Raw genomic sequence first — 23,787 nt, 5'->3', positions numbered from 1 at the left:
TCGGATCGATCGTACAGCTAACACGCTGGTTGAATGCCTTCCACCTATCACAATATGATCTTTTTGGCTTCTTGTGTTTTAATCGGGTGACAGCCATGTGACCGTGTGAATCCTTCGATGTTGGAATCTGGTGCTGCTAACTACCAGGCAGCCGGTTGTACGTACCGGATTGACCCGATGGATTCTTTCATCGGCAAGGGCTGCCGCCTCAGTGCACAACACTGCTACAACAGCAACCATGTTCTTTACAACGGCGAAGTCTATTGGCCTCAATGCACTAAAGGAAGTTTCTTCGTTAGGCTAAATATTCCGACTGTTAGGCCGAAAATCCTGGCGAGACCATTAAAAAAAATTTTAAATTTGAATTTTAAAAATTTTAAGAATAAAATCTAATTTTAATTTCATTAAGTTTTCCGAGAAATGGACTACTAACCCGACGCCCCAACCCATCTTTTTATACCCTCCATCATAGGATGGGGGGGTATACTACGTTCGTCATTCTGTTTGTAACTACTCCAAATATTCGTCTGAGACCCCATAAAGTATATATATTCTTGATCGTCGCGAAATTTTATGTCGATCTAGCCATGTCCGTCCGTCCGTCCGTCTGTCTGTCGAAAGCACGCTAACTTCCAAAGGAGTAGAGCTAGCTGCTTGAAATTTTGCACAAATACTTCTTATTAGTGTAGGTCGGTTGGTATTGTAAATGGGCCATATCGGTCCATGTTTTGATATAGCTGCCATATAAACCGATCTTGGGTCTTGACTTCTGGAACCTCTAGAAGGCACAAATCTCATCCAATTGGAATGAAATTTTATACGACGTATTTTGTTATGATATCCAACAACCTTACCAAGTATGGTTCAAATCGGTCCATAACCTGATATAGCTGCCATATAAACCGATCTTGGGTCTTGACTTCTTGAGCCTCTAGAGTGCGCAATTGTTATCCGATTTTAATGAAATTTTGCACGACGTGTTTTGCTATGATATCCAACAACTGTGCCAAGTATGGTTCAAATCGATTCATAATCTGGTATAGCTGTCATATAAACCGATCTTGGATCTTGACTTCTTGAGCCCCTAGAGGGCGCAATTCTTATCCGATTTTATTAAAATTTTGCACGTAGTGTTTTGGTATCACTTCCAACAACTACGCTAAGTATGGTTGAAATCGGTCCATATTTTGATATAGCTGCCATATAACCGATCTGGGGTCTTGACATCTTGAGCCTCTAGAGCCGCAATTCTAGTCCGATTTAACTGAAATTTTGCACGTAGTGTTTTGGTATTACTTTCAACAACTGTGCTAAGTATGATTCAAATCGGTTCATAATCTGGTATAGCTGCCATATAAACCGATCTTGGATCTTGATTTCTTGAGCCAATTGAGCGCGCAATTCTCATCCGATTTGGCTGAAATTTTGCATGAGGTGTTTTGTTATGACTTTCAATAACTGTGCTAAGTATGGCGTAAATCGATATAGAATCTGATATAGCTGCCATATAAACCGATCTGGGATCTTGACTTCTTGAACCTCAAGAGGGCGCAATTCTCATCCGATTTGGCTGAAATTTTGTACAAGGGCTTCTCTCATGACCTTCAACATACGTGTCTAGTATGGTCTGAATCGATCAATAGCTTGATACAGCTCCCATATAAACCTATCTCCCGATTTTGCTTCTTGATCCCCTACAAGGCGCAATTCTTATCCGAAGGAACTGAAATATTACACAATGACTTCTACAATGTCAATCAGCATTCATTTATGGTCCGAATCGGATCGGATATATTGTAGCTCCCATAGCATAACAGTTCTTATTCAATATTCTATGTTTGTCTAAAAAGAGATACCGCGCATAGAACTCGACAAATGCGATCAATGGTGGAGGGTATATAAGATTCGGCCCGGCCGAACTTAGCACGCTCTTACTTGTTATCGTTCTACAGGTGAACTCATTTAAACATATTTTAGCTCATATAAGCTCAGATAAGCCTGGATTTTGTCAAGTTAAAACCAATCGGAACCGTTGCTTGGTTTCTAGCATCTCCAAGTCAATTTCTACTCAAAGCATGGAGGATATTGTGGATAATAAGATAAGGAGTAGGACAACCGGTGAATTGCCTAGATACAGACAGCAAATCCTATATCAAGGGAAGGACAGTAGAGAACGTCATGCACAAAGTTGTGCATAAACAGAAGAATCCTTCCTAACAATTTGAGGACCAACACATTCCACTAGTTTTTTAACCAGTACTGAGTTGACCGGATCCTTGGATACTGGATTATCCAAATGCTAAGGAATAGGCGGATAATTTATGGGTCTCACGACATAAGTATAAGGGAGAAAGTGGCAGAGGGCTCGCCACTGGCAAACATGTTATCGCCACTTCTAAGGATGACCACTAGTGACTGGGCTGGACCTAGGGCTTTGAATGTTTACCCAGAGAAGAATGTCTGGGTAAGTCGAGTTTGGACCAATTTGAGGCCCCATATTTTCTCAACAGAACGATTTTGACCGACCTATAAGATCAAATTCTTGGGAGTGATTTAGGATTGGAGATTGAACTGAAAGTACCACATCCAGAACGCTCGTAATGGAGTCTAAATCCGAGGATAGTCCATTGGCTCTACAGAGGTGTGATTAGACCAATACTAACGTACGCCTCTGTAGTTTGGTGGACGGATGGATAGAGGATAGGTTCAGGTTATAGCATCGCGATATAATCGGGGCGACGATAGGAAACCTGGAATGGAGGAGGTTTCGGATCGGTTATCTGTAACGACACTTGAAAAAGAGTGCGAGGCACTTCTGCGAGAAGCACGGTTTTGCATTGACAGAACTATGGTATTGCTATCGGGAGGCCACCGTAGCGCAGAGGTTAGCATGTCCGCCTATAACGCTGAACGCCTGGGTTCGAATCCTAGCGGGACCACCAGAAAAAATTTTCAGCGGTGGTTTTCCCCTCCTAATGCGCTGGCAACATTTGTGAGGTACTATGCCATATACAACTTCTCTCCAAATAGGTGTCGCACTGTGGTATGCCGTTCGGACTCGGCTATAAAAATCTTATCATTGAGCTTAAACTTGAAACGGACTGCGCTCATTGATATGTGAGAAGTTTGCCCCTGTTGCTTAGTGGAATGCTTATGGGCAAAATTTGTTTATATTTTTGTATGGTATTGCCATCTGGAAGTTTATGCTACACAAGTGGATCAAAGCTAGGAGCTACATTGAGGATCCAGCGATTGTTTTCAGTTTTCAACTGTTTCACCATAATACGGTTCTGAGGGAGGAAATCCGGGTGATATATAAATAACAACAAGGACGGTAGGGTCACAATAAAAATTTTTGGAGTGTTAGAAGGTGATTAAAAATTCTGATAAATTTGTATACCCTCCACCATAGGATGGAGGTATATTAATTTCGTCATTCTGTTTGTAACTCCTCGAAATATTCGTCTAATATATTCTTGATCGTTTAGTGTAGGTCGGTTGGGATTGTAAATATGCCATATCGGTACATGTTTTATATAGCTGCCATATAAACCAAATCTTATCCGATTTTGATGAAATTTTGCATGAGGTGTTTTGTTATGATTTCCAACAACTTAGTATGGTTTAATTAGGTCAATAACCTGATATAGCTGCCATATAAACCGATTTTGAATCTTGAATTCTTGATCCACTAGAGGACGCAATTCCTATCCGATTTGGCTGAAATTTTGCATGAGGTGTTTTGTAATGGCTTCGAACAACTGTGCTAAGTATGGTTCAAATCGGTCCATAACCTGATAGAGCTGCCATACAAACCCATAGAACTAGAGGACACAATTATTATCCAATTTCGCTGAAATTTTGTACAACGGCTTCTCCCATGACCTTCAACATACGGGCCAAATATGGCCTGAATCAGTATATAGCCCGATAGAGCTCCCATATAAACCGATCTCCCAATTTTACTTCTTGAGCCTCTAAAGGACGCGATTCTTATTCGAATTGGTTGACATTTTACAAAATGGCTTCTACTATAGTCTCCAACATTCAATTCGTTTATGGTCCAAATATTTTGCAATTATTTTGTTTTATCCTTTGTTTTTGTTGACAAATGCGATCCATGGTGGAGGGTATATAAGATTCGGCCCGGCCGATCTTGGCACGCTCTTACTTGTTTTATCTTAACAATGAAATGATGTGTTGGTGTTTTTTAGTTTTTCTTTTCTCTTTCTTAACGCTGATGAATTATTAATTTTATGATCAGAGCTTTTAAAACGTGATTTTCTTGAATACGCCAACGTCACCGCTGGTGTCTGTCTCATGCCGTTGCAAGCGTTAAGCGTTTTCTTTCTAAATTAACATTGATCTTAATTCTAGAAAAATAGTTTTACAATTATTGTTGTATTTAGTAGGTTGTCATGGTTGTTTACCCGTAAAAATGTACTTATTTGGAGCAAGCCATTCGCTGGCTAACAGTCTATTTGTCAGACGTTGATGGCCAGTGGGGGTTTCATCTTTTAATTGCTGCCAGAAGATTTTCAGCCATATTCGGCTGTTGCGCTTAACACCGCACACTATGGCGGTTTACCATTTACAGTTTTATGTCTCACTTTTTTTTAATTGTCCACAATTGTTCTTTGGCTGTCTGTACTTTTATTGGAATTTTTATTTGCGTTTTAGTTTCAGTTTTCTTTTAGAAAGTGTTGCAATTGTTTTGCTTTAATACGTGCGTCTTCTGTACTGTTCAGGCTTATTGTTTTGTATTGTTTACGGGTTTCATAGATTTCAAAATCTAGACTTTTGGAGGAAAATTATCTGCGATTTTTGTATATTAAAAAATATTTTCTACCAGCGTAGAATCTACTCAAGAAATTTTAAGAATATCTTCAAAGTTTAATTTAATATAGGACTGTTATTTCATTCCGCAGGAATATTCCATAATCGTAAAATGTAATTTTCGAAGAAAAAAAATTAAGTCATTCAAGGATAGCTACGATAGTGCTATCTACCCATTAGGCGGTGAATGGTCTGCGTCTGTTTCCATTGAAGCGGCAGATCTGGAGCCAGGAAGTTGGGTTAGGTAAGGTTGAAAAGGGGGTGCGGATATTAATCCGCCCCATGCCTCAATGGACATATACCCAATCCAACAGCTGCTGTGGTGGTATTAGGTTGTAGCATTTAGCGGACAGATGAGTGGTCAACAAGGGCTTTCGACGAAATAAATAAAACAAGCAAGAGCGTGCTGAGTTCGGCCGGGCCGAATCTTATATACCCTCCACCATTGATCGCATTTGTCGAATTCTTTGCGCGGTATCTCTATTTAGACAAACATAGAATATTGAATAACAACTGGTATGCTATTGGAGCTATATCAAGTTATAGTCCGATTCGGACCATAATTGAATGCTAAACATTGTAGAAGTCATTATGTAATATTTCAGTTCATTCGGATAAGAATTGCGCCTTGTAGGGGCTCAAGAAGCAAAATCGGCAGATTGGTTTATATGGGAGCTGTATCAAGCTATTGATCGATTCAGACCATATTAGACACGTATGTTGAAGGTCATGAGAGGTCATTGTACAAAGTTTCTGTCAAATCGGATGAGAATTGCGCCCTCTAGGGGCTCAAGGAGTCAAGATCCCAGATCGGTTTATATGGCAGCTATAGCAGGTTATGTACCGATTTGAATTATACTTAACACAGTTGTTGGGAGTGATACCAAAACTTTACATTACTTTAATTGGCTATGACGGAATATATCTTCCACTAGCCGAACGTAGAATAGCGTTCCAAGCGCCTCGATCTTCTGCGCTCATTCTAAAATCTCTGACACCAAGTTTCGAAGTGTCTCCCACAACTTGATCTTTCCATCGGGCTTTTGGTCTTCCCGGTTTGCGTGTACCACCGTGTTTGCCTTCAAAAGACTTCTTTGCTGGAGCTTCTTCATCCTTTCTGACAACATGACCTAGCCAACGCAGCCGTTGTATTTTGATGCGTGTAACTATGCTATCGTCGTCATACAGCTCGTAGTTCATACGTCGCCTATATTCTCCGTTAACACAAACTGGTCCATATACAATATTTTACGAAGAATCTTTCTCTCAAATACTCCAAGCACTGCCTCATCTGCTTTCACAAGTACCCATGCTTCAGAACCATATAACAGCACGGGTAGTATCAGCGTCTTGTAAAGTGTAGTCTTCGTCTGTCGAAAGGTGGCCTTGTTTCTAAACTGCTTACTTAGTCCAAAGTAGCATCTGTTTGCCAGTATTATTCTTCGCTTTATCTCAAAACTGGTGTCATTCGTATCGGTTACGGCGGTGCCGAGGTAGATAAAGTAACTGACTATCTCAAAGTTGTGGTTCCCAACTTTTTCCATGTTCTTTATCTGCTCGGTTGTACAAGGCTTTTTGGGAGTAGAAACCATCCATTTCGTCTTATCTCCATTTACTGCCAGACACATTTTCACTGACTCTCTTTCGATTCTTTCAAAGGCTGCAGTTACTACTTCCGGTGACCGACCTATGATATCGATATCGTCGGCATAGGCGAGTGGCATGTGCTCTCTTGTGATAAGTGTGCCATATCTATTCACTTCTGCATCTCGTATAATCTTCTCCAGCAGGATATTAAAGAGATCACACGAGAGGCTGTCTCCTTGTCTGAAACCTCGTTTGGTATTAAATGGTTCGGAGAGATTCTTTCCTATTCTTACTGAGGAACGCGTATCAGCAAGTGTCATCCAGCAGAGTCGTATTAATTTTGCAGGGATACCAAACTCAGACATGGCTTGAAATACCATAGAACGTAAAGGAGTATCGAAGGCGGCTTTGTAGTCAACAAAGAGGTGGTAGGTGTTGATTTTTCTTCTCGGGTCTTTTCCAGGATTTGGCGCAGTGTGAATATCTGTTCTAGGGTGGATTTACCTGGTCTAAAGCCTCATTGATAGGGCCCAATTATCTCATTGACTTTAGGTTTTAATCTTTCACACAGTACGCTCGAGAGTATCTTGTATGCGATGGGGAGGAGACTTATTCCTCTGTAGTTGGCACATTCCGTCTTGTCTCCTTTCTTGTGTACGGGACATAGTATGCTGAGGTTCCAATCATCGGGTATGCGTTCTTCTAGCCAGATTGCGCAGATAAACTGATGCATACGCCTCATCAGCGTGTCGCCTCCGGTCTTAAATAGTTCAGCGGGTAACCCGTCGGCTCCTGCTGCCTTGTTGTTCTTTAATCGGGTTACTGCTACTTGGACCTCATTCTGACTAGGAGGTAAACATTCTATACCATCATCAGAGATTGGTTCTGCGGTATCCTCTTCGCCGCCAACATCAGACACTAGCAGTTGGGTAAAATGTTCTTTCCATATCCTCAGCATGTTGTCTGTGTCAGTTACCAGATTTCCTTCTTTGTCTCTGCAGGAGGATGTGCTTGCACCAAAGCCATCGGTTTGGTGTTTAATCCTTTGGTAGAATTTCCGGACTTCATTCTGACTCCTGTACATCTCAATTCGCTCGCACTCACGACTTTCCATTTCCTTTTTCTTTCTGCGGAATAGACGTTCCTCCTCTCTCCTTTTCTCCCGATACCCCTCCTTCATCTGGCGCGTTGCTACTGATTGCAGGGTTGCTCTATATGCCGCATTCTTGGCTTCAGTAGCATCTCGACACTCTTGGTCGTACCATGGGTTTTTTGGAGGAGGCTTCCGGTACTCAAGTACGGATTTCGCGTCATTTTCCATGGAATGGGCATTAGTTTGCCACTGCGCCATTATATCATCGGAACATGGAGTGCTTTCATCAAGCAGTTGGGTCAGTCGAGTGGAGTATGCCGCTGCCAGTTGCTGTGTCTGCAGCTTTTCAATGTCCAGCTTCCGTGCAGTGTCAGATCGTACTTTTCTCGCCATGTTCAACAACATTACCTTGCTGCAACAAGGTAATGATCCGAATCTATATTCGCTCCACGGATCGATCGTACATCTAACACGCTGGATGAATGCCTTCCATCTATCACAACGTGATCAATTTGGTTTCTCGTGTTTTGATCGGGTGACAGCCATGTGGCTTTGTGGATATTTTTATGTTGAAATCAGGTGCTACTAACTACCATGTTTTTTGCCGCGGCGAAATCTATCAGCCTCAACCCATTACTGGACGTTATCTCGTGGAGGCTAAACTTTCCGACTGTTGGACCAAAAATGTCTTCCTTCCCTATTTTCGCATTAAAATCTCTCAGAACGATTTTAATATCATGGGCGGGGCAGCGGTCATATTCTCTCTCTAGAAAATATCCTTGGTCTGCTCGTCTTTGTCTTCCGTCGGGGCGTGGGCACAAATAAGGCTGATGTTGAAGAATTTGGCTTTTATGCGGATTGTGGCTAGCCTCTCATCCACCGGAGTAAAGCTGGAGACTAGGTGTTTCAGTCTTCGACTAACCACAAATCCGCAGCCAAATTCATGCCTCGTGTTATGGCAGCTATAGTATAGTTCGTCACCGTTTGGTGTTGTAGTGACGCCATTCCCAGTCCATCGCACTTCCTGTAAGGCGGTTATATCTGCCTTGTACTTCTCTAATACATCCGCCAGCGCGTATACTGCACCTTCTCCATAAAGAGTGCGGACATTCCAGGTGCAGATCCTGGTCCAAATCATGGTCATTATTTCGTTTGCGTGGGTCGTCAACGTTGGGGGGGTCCGTTTTTACTATTCCTTGGTTTTTCATAGTAGTTCTATGTTTTCCGGGAGCGGGTTACTGGCCCAGCGCCCCAACCGCGTGGGTTTGTGGGATTGCATGTATCCCTCGTTGTGGCAAGCCGCTTGCTTCAAGATCCGACGCTCGCCGCCAGTCGCCCCTAACCTGGGAACAGACGCTGATGTTGCCCATTGGTTATTTGAAGGCGCCAATAATTCGCCTTGTCATCTCGAGTATCATTGGCACTCAGTATTTAATTAAGAGCCAGTGCCACCTAACTCCTCACTGAGACTCTCCTCTCGAAAATCGCTGACTGCTCGCGGCCGCATTTGCAGCTACTCCGCATAAATACGGAGCTTTCCACCATCCGCAACCTGTGGACGCGCCGGTAGCTTTCAGCTAAACTTCACGTGATAACAATGGGCACCACACAAGTCGAAGCTCAAAGTTCCAGTCTGTGTGGTGCTCATAGTCATCCCGTATCGGCCGGGGTGATACCAAAACACCACGTGTAAAATTTGAATCAAATCGGACGAGAATTGCGCCCTCTAGAGGCTCAAGAAATCAAGACCCAAGATCGGTTTATATGGCAGCTATATCAAAACATGGACCGATTTGGCCTATTTACAATACCAACCGACCTACACAATAAAAAGTATTTGTGCAAAATTTCAAGCGTCTAGCTTGAAATTAGCGTGCTTTCGACAGATAGACGGACGGACAGACATGGCTAGATCGACTTAAAATGACATGACGATCAAGAATATATATTCTTTATAGGATCTCAAGCGCATATTTCGAGGCGTTACAAACAGAATGTCGAAATTAGTATACCCCCATCCTATGGTAGAGGGTATAATAAAATAAAATAAAATAACATAAAATAAATATAATGAAACAAATTGACTGAAATAAAATACAATAAAATATCATTCAATCCTATAAAATAAAATAATATAATAAAACCTAAATAATAAAATAACATAACATAAGCAAAAAACAAGTACAAGCGTCCTAAGTTCGGCCGGGCCGATTCTTGGAAACCCACCACCATGGATTCTGCAAAAAATTTATACAAAAAAAAATTTAGTCGAAGGGCATTATTTTATTCTACATACCAAGGTTCTGTCAAACCAGCAAAAAGTAAAGGTTCTGGGAACCGAACAAGGATGATCGAGAGACCGATTTACATAGGAGCTATATCAGGTAAAATACCGCTTTTTGACCGTACTTGGCTCAGTTGTTCAAAGTCATAACGAAGCACTACATGAAAAATTTCAGCGGAATCGAACAAAAATTGCGGCTTCCAGGGTCTCAAGAAGTCAAATCGGGAGATCGGCTTATATGGGAACTATTGGGTTTCCCAAAAAGTAATTGCGGATTTTTCATATAGTCGGCGTTGACAAATTTTTTCACAGCTTGTGACTCTGAAATTGCATTCTTTCTTCTGTCAATTATCAGCTGTTACTTTTAGCTTGCTTTAGAAAAAAAGTGTAGAAAAAGTATATTTGATTAAAGTTCATTCTAAGTTTTATTAAAAATGCATTTACTTTCTTTTAAAAAATCCGCAATTACTTTTTGGGCAACCCAATGTATCAGTTATAGACCGATTTGGACCGTACTTGGCACAGTTGTTGGAAGTCACAACAGAACACTACATGCAAAATTTCAAATCGGGCAAAAATTGCGGGTTGTAAAGGCTCAGGAAATCAAATCGGAAGATAGGTTTATATGGGAGCTATATCAGGATATATACCGATTTTGACCGTACTTAGCATAGTTTTTGGAAGTCATTACAGAACACTATATGCAAGATTTCAACCAAATCGGACAAAAATTGCGACTTCCAGGGGCTCAAGAAGTGAAATCGGGAGATCGGTTTATATGGGAGCTATATCTAAATCTAAACCGATATGGCCATTTTGCAATCCCCAACGACCTACATCGATACTAAGTATCTGTGCAAAATTTCAAACGGCTAGCTTTACGCGTTCGACCTCTATCGTAATTTCGACAGACGGACGGACGGACATGGCTAGATCGATTCAGAATGACGAGACGATGAAGAATATATATACTTTATGGGGTCTTAGATGAATATTTCGAGGTGTTACAAACGGAATGACTTGATTAGTATAACCCCATCCTATGGTGGTGGGTATCAAATTAATTGGGAGAATAAAACACTATACGAAATTCCATGCAAAAATACTGGGCCTTAATGGAGCGCAATTTATTTGCTATCGTTGCAAAAATTTGCCAGGCCATCGGCCTTCTCTGGCAATACGATCGTAAGAGAAGGGAAATATTAAAGGCGCACGCCTCTCGGGCATAGTCCGAGGCGAAGAATTCTAAAATTCTCAACGAAAAGAAGGCTCCCTTAATTGGGACACAGGCTACTCCAAAAGGTTACACGTCTAGATTCGGAAACGGCGCGGTAGTCAACCAAAAGGCTGCGGTCACCCGGGAGGGCATCCTATGCCCAAAGAACTAAGCCGAACAATAGTAATACGGGTCCAAGAACATTTGCTAATGTCGCTGAGGACAGCTTGTTGATGGTAATTGTCGAAAAGGGAGAACAACAGGGCTGCAGACCTAGGAACAATTGTAGTAGGATAGTCAATAGACTGTATACTCCGATGTCTTTGCGGAATTGCCTAGTCTTCCTCTCATTGCAGGCTGGTATCTACTCATCAATCGCTTTCATCTATTTGATACCCATATAGTCTAGGTTAGGGGGTTCAAAAGTTTAAAGGTCCCATAGTTCTAATCAGGTGCCAAGTTTTAGACATTTCCTTGTGCATTTGTAATCTACACGTTAATACCTTTCGTTTTGTATGCATATTCCCTAGGTTAGAGCACTTCTCATTGAGGGGGAGTTTTTCACCCCTTGGAGGGTCCACGGAACTTTGCCCCTAAAAAGGACTTCAGATTCGTGTTCATGGGATCAACTCACATTTCAGCGAAATCGGACATGCAGTTTTTTCCCACACTCGGCATATTCATCGCAATGGAATGAATGAGACTTTCTTCAGTACAAAAGGCGAAATCAAAAAATTTATCTATATGGCGGTTATATCGGAATGTAAAAATATTTGGAATACGCGTAAGAGGGGCTGTTATAACTCATTATCATTTAGAAATCGGATGAAAAATTCGTCCCAAAAAAGTAAAAACTAGGGTTAGGTGTATATGGAGGCTACGTTGAAAAATGGACCTATGGGACCATGTTCGGAAAATATATAGAAGGGGCTAACGCATCTCGTTACTCCTTATTTAAAAGCAAGAGGTTAAATTAGGAGATTAGTCTATCTGAAGAAATATTCCGAGATCCGACTCGACCAAAAAAAAAAGTTCCTGTATCAACAATGGTACACGTGCATTATATACGCGCAGACTAACCCAGAAAATGGTAATTTTAGGCTCCAAAAAGTACCTTTATAACTTGTTTTTGATACCATTTCGCCAACCACATGATGATAAATCCATGGTTAGAGGACTTATTCTGTGTTTCTTCCTGTTTCTAAACAAAAACGTGCTCTACACCGTAAGCAGTCTTTTGGTATGTAGGGCACCTTAATTAAATTGACAAAGGTGCTGATAGAGATACATGACGTATTAGAAATCATGATCCATTTACTAGTAAAGTGTTTTGAATAATAACACACGCTTGCTCAACTCTTATAAGTACTTTGCTATGTTATTCTTTGTTGAAATTACTTTGTAATAAAACTAAATACTTAATAATTTGTATTGTACAAGTATGCTTGGATTTTGTATATTCATAATTTTTGTTCTGGAAAAATGTTCTGTATAATTTTTCATTCTCTCTATTTGCCCTTGTACAATAAAGATGTGTTTATAATTTTTCTTTTATAAAACTGTGTGTGGCTATTCTTGAAAATTCCTCAACATTCTTGGAATAGAAAGCATTGAATATGATCTCGTGCTGGATGATGTTCGAAAAATCACATTTTGCAAACTGATAAAATGGTAAACATTTGCCTCTTTTAGGGTATGTGTAATTTTTATTCTATTTCTATTTTATTTTGCATTTAATTTTTATAAAACTTTATTTTTAATTGTCAATCATTTTTTTCTAGGTTTTTTTTTTTTTTTGAGTTTTAAACATCTAATACAAATAAAATTTGCTTATCACACAAATTGTTTGTTGGGTTTGCTGATTGTTCTTGTTCGCTCTCTGTTTTCAACTCGAGTAGATCTCAAAGTGTATTCCCATATGTGTGTGTATGTGTGCTACATGTTCTCTTTTTTGCTCTTTCCCCAATGTCATTGAATCTCTTAAATGTCTTTTTTATCTTTGGTTTATGACCAAACTACAGAGCCCTTTTTCCAAATGTGGTGCACTAGAGCGCCATGATGATAGCAAAGATCAAACCGGAAATATATGGCCAAGTAAAAAAATCTAGTTCTTGTTTCTTTTATATCTTCATTCATTAGTTTCGTTTTTCTTTTTGTTTGGTTTTTATTTAATTACACTCCATGACTATAAACGCATGTACGTACTATTATTGCTATATCTCACATTCACATTGAATTCATGTCTGAACAAGAAAACAACCACTTTTTTCCTTAAATAATTTTCACTAATACAAAACATATACACAATATAATTATTAAAACTTACAAATATAAATAATAAAATATTTACACATGGAGTAGGAAAAACAAACAAAAGCCGTTTTTGGTTTATAGAATTTGCTAATATGTTGCTGCTGTTCTTCCTATTGCCATAGTTGATTGGGAGGGGGGATGGTGGGGTGAGGACGAAATGCCACCTATGAAGGATGATGGCATCGTTCGTATTTACATTAACTGCTCAAAGTCTGTTACGTAATACTGAGCACGCTTGTGCACCTCGGGACGCAGGACATTGCCGCCAAAACCAACAAAGTAATTGGCTGGTGGCACTGCCTCTAAATCTGTGGCGCCATCACCGATCATTGTTACAATGGTATCGGCTTCGTATTGCTTGCGTATCATTGTTATAGCCACGGCTTTGCCTCCTGAACGCGAAGTGGGTTGGTCCGCATCGAAGGCAGCATATTCACCATTACAGAAGAACATCAGTTTATTGGCATATATGTGCGAGAGTGGTATGCCCAACTCAATGGCCAAAGGTTCAATGAGGCAATGGAAGCCTCCCGAAATCAAATACACCTGTTTGCCCTCAGCCTTGAGGTGTTCCACGAAACGCTTTACATTACGCGTCAGGGTGCAGGGTCTCATCTTGAGAAAATCGTAAATTTGCTGCTGGCTGGGCCTAATGATGTCAAGGCGTATCTTGAGGGCATCCTGGAAGGTCATGGTGCCACCCATGGCCTCTTTGGTAACGCGGGCCACCTCGGATCCTTTGCCACAGAAATCGGCCAATTCATCGATACCTTCTTCACATATCAAGGTGGAGTCAACATCGAAGCAAACAATGTGCGATTGCTGGATAATCTTGGCGGCCAGATCTGCACATTTACTCTTGGACTGTTGTCCCACGCTGGCACTGGAGGATATCGAGGCAGCCGAATGACAAGTGGTGGTGGCTCCATTCAGAGCAGCCGCTACACAGCCATTGGTGGCCGCACGTCCGACACTAAGACCGATAGTAGAGTTCATGGCGGCGGTGTTTACTGACTGACTGAGTTTGCACTCGTTGACTGATTTGGTTGTTGTTTGCTCAGGACTATTTATTACGAAAAATTTACAATTGGCTGGCTGTATGGAAAATTTTTTGTGCTCTGCTCTTGCTTAGCTGCTCTCTCTCTCTCTCTCTTTCGCTACTATTCTACTATGGGGCTGCCGCTATGCACTCTGGCTAATTTAGATAAAGCACGTTTTTGCTGCTCTTGGTGGGTCTTAGTTAGTTTTTATTATTGTCATATTAGGTAACAATAAACAAACGTTGCTGCTGGCTGCCTGGCTGACGACTGGACGACTAGTGTCTGGCGGTGGGCTTGTTTTCTTTCCACAAGCCGCAGAGCAACAAGATCACCTAGAAATTGTTTTCGATTTCCTTCGTTGCTCTTGCCCCTTTTTTTCGATGCCGTTCAAGTTCACGATCACTGTCGGCTATCTGATATTTAGGAAATGTTGTTTTTTCTCTTTTAATTTACTTTCTATTGCTTTTGCCTTTTTTTTTTGTTTTTCCTTTTTCCACTCTTTATACTATGTAGGTATAGAAGAAAAATGTTCTGTTATTGTTTTTCTTTTTGCAATGGAAAATTTGACGACAACGACAATAAATTCCATCAGTTTGTGTTGTTGTCCAGAGAATGACGTTGTAGCCCGTCTCAGTGTTTACTTGTAACTGAACCGATACGCTGTAATGCTTTGTTGAAGAAAACTCTTTTTTCTTTTTTTTTACAAATACCCACAACGTTGAGTATTATTTGTTGTTGTATTACATATGAATGTTATGTATGTGTGTGTTTTTTAAATATACATATGTGTGTTTGCTTTTGTATGTTTGAAAAATATACAACAGGCCACTCGGCAGCAGTGTTATGAAGTATGTCCGTCCATTCGACTCGACTGATCAGTCACCAACAGCTGGTAATAGTGGCTTAGTAACGCAGCAAACTGTGACAACAACAACACACTCTTATTGTTTATGTGCCTCGCAGAGTTGCCAGTAGTAGGGAGAATTTTTCATTCAAAGTGGAATGTTTGAAATCCCAAATGGGGTTCGATTTTAACACTGTTGTTCACAAAACTTAATGTGAATTTGAAATAGCTTTATTTAACAGATTTCCTTTATAGAACTGTTAAATAAATCTATTTTAAGGCTTCCTTAAGTTGTATGAATACGGCGGAAGCTTATTTAATATACAAATTTGAAAAGAAAAAAATGAAAAGAAGTGCATATTCAAATTTCCCAAGAACACCCCAGCAGAGTGACTTCATTCATATTATGCAGTGCAAATTTAAGTTTGATGTTTACGGACCTCCTTTTTACATATGGCCGAGTTCTAACGGCAAGACGAAGAGCGACACCACTCAAAATTTGTGCAAAGCTGAAATATTCATTAATGTTAATGTATTAATGTAACCTATGCGCTAACGTAGCGCAGAGATTACCATGTCCGCCTATGACGCTGATCGCCTGGGTTCGAATCCTGATGTTTATTCCCTCCGAATGCTGGTGATATTTATGAGGTATTGTACCATCTAGCATAGCAGCCATGTTAAAACTTCTCCACAAAGAGGCATACTTATCGGATTCAGGCGCTGAACGCCTGGGTTTGAATCCTGCCAAGAACATTAGAAAAAATTTACACCGGTGGTTATCCACTCACAACGCTGGCGATATTTGTGATGTACTATACCATCATGGCATCCACGCAAAAACTTCTTCACAAAGAGGTGTCGCAGTGCGTTAGGCCGTTCGGAATCGGCTATAAAAAGGAGGGCCCTTATCATTGAGCTAAAAATTGAATCGGTTAACACTCAGTGGTGTGTGAAAAGTTTGCCCCTGCTCCCTAATAGAATGTTCATGGGCAAATTTGAACCCATGCGTGCAGCGTAATAGGCGTACATGCTAACCCCTGCGCTATCGTGGCCTCCTCTACGCTACGATGGCTTCGTTTGCGCTACGGTGGCTTAGTTGCATGCCTTTCAACCTAACCTAACCAAACCTACTGGAGGCGCAAAGGCAGAATACCCATGATTACAACAGAAATAGACGAAAGGTTACTGCATTTGGAGTCATTGCATTCACCGTTTGAACCTTGCACATTTGTGTCATGATGGCAGGCATTTAGGTTATGTTCAGGCTTGGCGGAAGAGACGTGCTGGATATGTCATCAAAAAGTGAAGAGTAGCTGGCCATAAAATTCTTCGGTATGTAACGAGGACCTTTCTATGGCATGGCTTGATTAAGGCCTCGCAATTATGTGCAGTAATGGCGTGAAAAGCAGTCGCCGTGCTATGCAATGTAAATCCTTCAACAAGGTGCGGGAGGAGCAGTCTATGCTATTCTCTTTTGCTCGAATTCTTTCTTGACTTCAGTAGCACAACCTCTGCCCACTCAGGTATTCGGCGCCCAATTCATCTAGGTTCTTTATCATCAATGTAAAAATTATTTCGATTTTACGATGGCATTCGTAACTCCTACCGCAGTAAATTGTTGTTGATTATTGTTCATCGGCTCAGAGGACACTAATTCGACGAATGGCTCTCCTTCTCGCCCTTTTACTCTCGGGATGTTCAATAAATTGACGGTTGAACAATCTGGTGCATACCTTGGTCACCAAAAGCCGCTGGGGTCCTATCATCCCTCCGCATGGGGTTCAAGAATGACTTGTCAGCAGCATAGACCACATCTTACGAATACCACCCCTTATGTTACAGTGCTTTAAGTGCTCTAGACGCAGATTCGGCTTATGTTCCTTGAAAATTTACTACTTTCCAGGGCCAATTCCTTGAGGTGCTTTATGCATGGGCCATAATAACCGACTGTCTTTATGCAACTCCACATCGAGCAATCTTTTCTTCCTGTGATTTATGTCTCAACCACAGCAACAACCATACTTCCATACGGGGCATCACAAACTTTCAGGCTGGAACCAAAATTCAAGGGGCTTTTGATTGCTTCTAGATGATGATCTAGATGTACCCAAAACAGTTTCTAACTTGGAAACTGTTTTGGGTACAAAAATCATTCCATGGTACTTGAAAGCATCCCAAAACATTTAAAAGCATACATTTTTGCCCTCGACCACCTAGAGAGCTATTATATACTCTTAAGGTGTAAGCTTACGTGGAGAAAGATTTGTCATTAGCATAAGAGTGAAGAAGTCCATAACGCCTATGATACGTAGAACATAATTTTGTCTTCTCACCAACGCTTTCTACATCCATGAGGTATTCAGATGTGTAAAACATCTCCACTTTGTGGGTCGGGCCGTGTTTTGGGTACCCACCACCATGGATTCCACCAAAAATGTACACTTATTAACTGAGTTTGTATTTGAATTATTTTCATCTCATGAAGTCATATCGGGATATCGATACATAGGTTGGTCTATATTACCATATTGACCGATTGGGATAAAACTTTGCGCAGATGTTGTTATTCGTAAGATAGGGTTTTGGTCCAAATTTCGGCCAAATCGGATGAAAATTGTGATTTCTAGGTTTTATAAGTCAAATCCAGAGATCGGTTATATAGGGGCTATATCTGTTTATAGACCGATTCAGATCATACTTGGCATGGATATTAGAAGTCATAACTCAAGTCTTTGTTCCAAATTTAAGCAAACTCGTATGACAATTAAGGCTTCTAAGGGCTCAAGAAGACAAATCCGGGGATCGGTTTATATGATGGCTATGTCTGTTTATAGTCCGATTCGGATCATACCAAATTTCAGGGAAATCGGATGAAATTTTAGGTTTCTAAGGGCTAAAAAATTCATATCCGGCGATCGGTTTATATGGGGGTTATATCTCGAGTCCTTGTTCCGAATTTCAGCAAACTCGGATGAAAATTGAGTCTTCTAAGGGCTCAAGAAGTCAAATCCGGGGATCGGTTTATATGGGGACTATATCCTAATCTGAACCGATATGGTCCACTTGCAATCCCCAATAACCTACATCAATAAGAAGCATCTGTGCAAAATTTCAAGCGGCTAGCTTTACTATCTTGATTTCGATAGACGTACGTACGGACGAACGGACATGACTAGATAGACTTTGAATGTCGAGCCGTTCCAGAATATATATTTTATTTTATTGGGTCGTAGATCAATATTTCGAAGGAATGACTAGATTAGTATGCCCCCATCCTATGGCGGTGGGTATAAAAAGTGGGTCACTTATTTCTCATATAAATTTAGAATCAGACAGCACTCATTGAGATGAGAGAAGAATTCCCACTGCTCATTAATGGATCCGCGACTGATCTGTGCGACTGTGGGAGACCTGTAGACTGCAGGCATGAACTGACGGACTATGTAGACATTAGAGATTTAGGCGTGATGGGGATTGGCGAGGCGGTGTGGGATTTCAGTAGGGCTCTTGAAAACGGGACGACTCTTGCAAGGCTGGCCACCTTTTCTCGTGAAGTATTTATTAGGAGACGGACAAGACTTAAAGGAGGCATGTATACACGCTACTTATTCATGACGAGGTGCTACTGTACTGGCGCGGCCGGGTGGTTTGGTGCTGCGCATTACAAGGCCTGGCTCCTACCATGTCAATGTTGATGCTGCTGCGTTTGCCCATCGTTGTTTCCTGTAGCTTTTGTGGTCGTGCTCAGTCATCCGTGAGAGTGGCCGAGACCGACAAGACTTAGTGGAGGCACGAATACATGCTAGTTATCAATGGCCCCGTCGGCTGATTTGGTGTGGCGCATTACATGATTGCTTCGTCCCGGTGTTGATTGTTAAATCCCATGTTGGAGCTGATACATGTAGAGTAGCCCGTGAGGGCAGCCATGTCCCGTTTGTATATATAGTCCTGATGTATGTTGTTTTTGGTACATACTCTTGTATGCTATAGGTCGGCTTAGGGCGATTGCTTTCTCCCAGGTGACCAGTCCGGAACTGTTTAGGGTTTAACTGGTAGTAGTCTTTTAATGCTACGAAGTCTGACCGGAGACTTTAATTTGGTGCCACGGGAGTCAGAAGCACCTGGAACTTCAGTTCTAACTTGAAAATGGTCAGTGGAGAGCAACGTGGTGGCTATGGTTTGTACCCAAATCGGGGGTGCCGTCATCCGGGCGCCGTGACCCATAGATTGGAAGGAGTTTTAGGTAGTGTTCCGCTCATAACCAAGGAGGTGAAAAGGTCCAAATACGTGGGATCAAATTGGTACTCATGTGTGGGTTACCACATGTGGTGGCGTTGGTAGTCGCATTGTATTCACACTTGAGCCTCGCAGGTTTTGGCCATGATTACATACATCTGCGTTAAACACGAAATAGCATTTTCTGGCGATTAAAATCATTGACCACGCATGTGCGGGAATCTTAATGTGCGGGAATAAAAAAATCTTTGGGTGCCAAGAAACGGTTGTTCGATAGATTGCCCTTCAATTCGACATTTTGGCCGGTCAAAAAGGCGCTGCTTTGAGCTGATGTCTGAGAGATCGCATTCCCATTGTGAACAATGATTCGTCTTTCGTGTTCGTTTTTCGAATTTCTCCCATGACTTTAGGCACCCAAATAGTGATGCACCACTAAGAATTGGCAGTCCAATGTTGCTCAAGCAGGACAGTTGCCACATGACCAGTTTTGACGATGAGTGATGCACCACTAAGAATTGGCAGTTCTATGTTGCTCAAGCAGGACAGTTGCCACATGACCAGTTTTGACGAAGAAACAGGCGGCCATTTGCTTCGAAGTACTTCCTCCACGAACAATTTTTGTTGCATTTGTCTTTAATTGTTTCGGGGTTATACGCATAAATCCACGATTCGCCACGTACTTTCAAGCACCGCGATTGTTTTTTTTTTTTTTTTTGAGCGAATGTCAAATTGTGCGGCAACAAACAGAACAAACCTTTTTACGACAAGATGTTCATGATATATGGAATGTATACTGGTGGAAGAAATACCCAAGAATTCCCCTATCACACCGTATGCCATATGACTATCCTGCATTATAAGTTCACGCACGTTATTAACGTTCTTTGGTACAACGACAGTTTTTTAAAGAACCTTCACAGAATTCAACTTTGACCGAGCGTTGTCCACGAATTCATTAAACCAGTTTTTCACAGTCCTATCTGATGGAGCTTAATCGCCAAACAATGATTTTTAAGTTCACCAATGCGCTCTCGACGATAATCCACGTCGAATGGTGAAATATTTTCACGGGCTAATTCCATTTTTTTTTGTCATTTCAATCAAATCACTGTTAACAACACAAATGATGGTTATATGTCAAAAGGTTCCGAGTACGGTTATGCTAGAAAAAGTCAAACTTTTCAATTTAAATGTCAGATTGCACCAGGCAACAATTAGTATTGCCTGGGCCAGCACTTATTTAGCAGCCCTCTTATTCATTGAGAAAATATGCATAATAGTAATATGACGAAGTGTTGAAATCTCCCACAATTCTAGTGGATGCGTCTTCATCCTTTTTGCCCATATTAAAAATCACCCATTCCCATTAGGACAAACATTTTGCAAAATATGGCATCACCATTTCTTCGAATGAGATCGTCATATTATTGTTGCTGCCCCACAGTAAGTGCAGTGTAAGCAAGCAAACAAGTGATTGAATGAGTGAATGTGCGCTCGTGCTGCCGCTGCTACTTCTACTTTTTGTCCAGCTCTCTTATCATCATCTGCTGATGTTTTTGCTGTGTTGTTTCGTTAACTTTAGACTGAATTAGTTATCTTGTGTTCTTGTTTGTCGACAGACACCATGTCGAGACAATTCCAATAAATAATTTTAATTTAATTCTTGTTAAAGGTACACCCCCAATACAAATCATAAGTTGTTCGCACAGCATTGCTTCCTTTGTTCAGCAGTACGGCAATGTAAGAATTTGCACTGCTGTTGCAATCCTATTGGGTAGTCAATCAATCAGTTTACCTGCAGAAGTGGATATCGTACGATTTTTTAATTTGCCAATGGGCAAGTGTTTTGCCTATATGGATTTTTTCAATTAGGGTTGTTTATAAAGTGAATGCCGCATTTTTGTTTTTCTTCAGAGACATCCAAAATCTTTGGGAAAAATTTGGAGATGGAGATTTGGATTTGTAATATCCATGTGATTTATATCATAGCACTGAACAGGCTTTTGGGCAACCAAACCATTCGCTGAGGTTAGCATCAGCGAATGGTTTGAATGCCTTTTTTTATTGTCTATGAATCCATTTACAAAAAATTGCATATGTCGTCACCACACATCATATAAAACAAAAACCACACACATCATATAAAACAAGTAAAAGCGGCCGGGCCGAATCTTATATGCCCTCCACCTTGGATCGCATTTGTCGATTTATTTTCCCGATATCTCTTTTTAGACAACCAAAGGATAAAAGAAAAAAATTGCTATGGCAATTGAATTGAATGTAAGAGACCACAGTAGAGGTCATTGTGTAAAATTTCAGCGAATTCAAATAAGAATTGCGCCCTCTATGGGCTCAAGAAATAAAATGGGGAGATCGGTTTATAAGGAAGCTGTATCGGTCTAAAGACACGCATGTTGGAGGTCATGGCAGAAGCCCTTGTACAAAATTTCAGCCAAATCGGATAATAATTGCGCCCCCTAGAGGCTCAAGAAGTCAAGATCCCAGATCGGTTTACATGGCAGCTATATCAGGTTGTGGACGGATTTAAACCATACTTAGCACAGTTGTTTAAAGTCATGCCAATTTTCAGCCAAATTGGATTTGTATTGTGCCCTCTAGTGGCTCAAGAAGTCAAGATCCAAGATCGGTTTATATGGCAGCTATATCAAAACATGGACCGGTGCCAATTTACAATCCCAACCGACCTACACTTATACTCCTTCGAAAGTAAGCGTGCTTTCGACAGACAAACCGACGGACGGACATGGCTAGATCGACATAAAATGTCATGACGATCAAGAATATATATACTTTATGGGATCTTAGACGAATATTTCGAGCAGTTACAAACAGAATGACGAAATAAGTTTACCGCCATGCTATGGTGATGGGTATAGAAACACCATTCAACACAAGTCATAGAAAGAGAATATGACGAAAGCCGTGGAGTGCATTGCCTTGATTGTCTTTTGTTTATCTCACCTAACACTCTCAAAGACAATGAATATGGACGAATGGTATGCTTCTTTCAATGTCGACTGAATAAAGCTTTATATGGTTTTAAAGGAAATATTTTTAAACATTTCGTTAATTTCTGTTGTACCCACTATCACAGAATGGTGGGTACATTAATTTTGTCATTCCCTTTGTGGCATGTCGAAATATGGATTTCCGACCCTATTTAATCAATATAACGGCTTTCCCAAGAAGGACGTCGAAGGGCTTAACACAACTCACTGTTCCAAATTTTGGCGAAATCGGACAATAAATGCGCTTTTTGTGGGCCCAAGACCTTACATTTAAAGATCGCACTTTACTTCGGATTTATATATAGAAGTCCAAACTCGGAAAGGGAATTTTCCTTTAGCGACTTTGACTCCCTTTCTGACTCAATTACTAAAATCTTAGAGGATTTTCCGGACAGTGGAATCGTTGTTGCCGCCGATTTCAATGTCCCCAACTCCTCTTGGCTTTTCCATTTGGGAAATACGACTCCGGAAGGTCAATACGCCGAGCTGCTGGCCGCGCAGAATGGTCTGATGCATCTAGTAAATGAACCGACACACATTTCATGTGTCGAAGGTCACCAACAAAATACTTTTGACCTATTTTTAACTTCGCACCCTATTTCTCAGGGTGCAAGAATGTTAATGTCCTTGCGTCTCTTGGTAATTCCGACCATTGCACCATTTCAGCGTCCTCTTCGTATTCTCCTTTTCCCGCCGCGTCTTCCCCAGCCCCGAAGCGGTCAATTTTTGTATACGAAAGTGCACGTTGGGCTGAGCTCAATTTTTCCAGCATTTTAATGGAAAACTTTGAACTCAAAACGGTGACGTAAATGCTCTCTCTAAACAGTGACGTAAATGCTGCTGCCGAAATGGTGCAGGAAGTAATATTAATAGGAATGAGATCGTTCATTCCGACTAAGAATATATCGGTTAAATCAAAGGATAAAATTTGGTTTAAGCGGGAATGCATAGATGCTGTTAGATCAAAATAATATGGATTTAGGACTTGGCGTCTGAACAAAAATGCCAATGCCAAAATGCTGTACAAACAAGCAAGAACTTCGTGTGCCAGTGTACTTAGACACGAAAAGTTTCTTTACGAACAGCGTCTTCGTGCCAAAGTTATTGCTTGTCAGAGGGAAGGCAAGAGCTTTTGGTCATTCGTAAAAAGAGTAAAGGGCAATCCATCGGCAATCCCAACTCTTGTTAAAGATGATCAGGTATTCACTGACCCGGTTGATAAGGCTAATCTACTGGCTGGAATGTTTGCAGGAAATTCTTCCTTGTCGTTTAGCAATCAACCACTCCTCGTGATTTATAGTGTACC

The 23,787-nt window shown here is 41.0% G+C and overlaps 2 protein-coding genes across 9 annotated transcripts in view; one reads left to right on the top strand and one right to left on the bottom strand.

The window, feature by feature from the left end:
* Positions 1-23,787, top strand: part of LOC106084962 (alpha-tubulin N-acetyltransferase 1) — a 171,866-nt gene that overhangs the window by 33,150 nt on the left and 114,929 nt on the right. The window contains exon 1 of one of the 8 annotated variants that reach the window (XM_059360752.1): positions 11,655-12,709. The exons of the other annotated variants lie outside the window; for them this stretch is intronic. The gene's annotated coding sequence lies outside the window, so the exon portion shown is untranslated. Of the gene's footprint in view, positions 1-11,654; positions 12,710-23,787 lie in introns of those variants that run through there. 8 annotated transcript variants of the gene reach the window in all.
* Positions 13,125-14,722, bottom strand: LOC106084963 (phosphoserine phosphatase). The gene has a single exon (XM_013248954.2). The coding sequence runs from the start codon at positions 14,323-14,325 to the stop codon at positions 13,522-13,524; it is 804 nt and encodes a 267-aa protein (XP_013104408.2). The 5' UTR covers positions 14,326-14,722; the 3' UTR covers positions 13,125-13,521.

The sequence above is a fragment of the Stomoxys calcitrans genome, chromosome 1, assembly GCF_963082655.1.
Source record: "Stomoxys calcitrans chromosome 1, idStoCalc2.1, whole genome shotgun sequence".
Classification (NCBI taxonomy): Eukaryota; Metazoa; Arthropoda; class Insecta; order Diptera; family Muscidae; genus Stomoxys; species Stomoxys calcitrans.
Note: the sequence above shows the minus strand (reverse complement) of the source record. Positions and strands in the feature narration are given on the sequence as shown.

Coding starts and splice junctions, on each gene's coding strand:
- LOC106084963 (XM_013248954.2), bottom strand. CDS start 14,325: ATGAACTCTACTATCGGTCTTAGTGTCGGACGTGCGGCCACCAATGGC.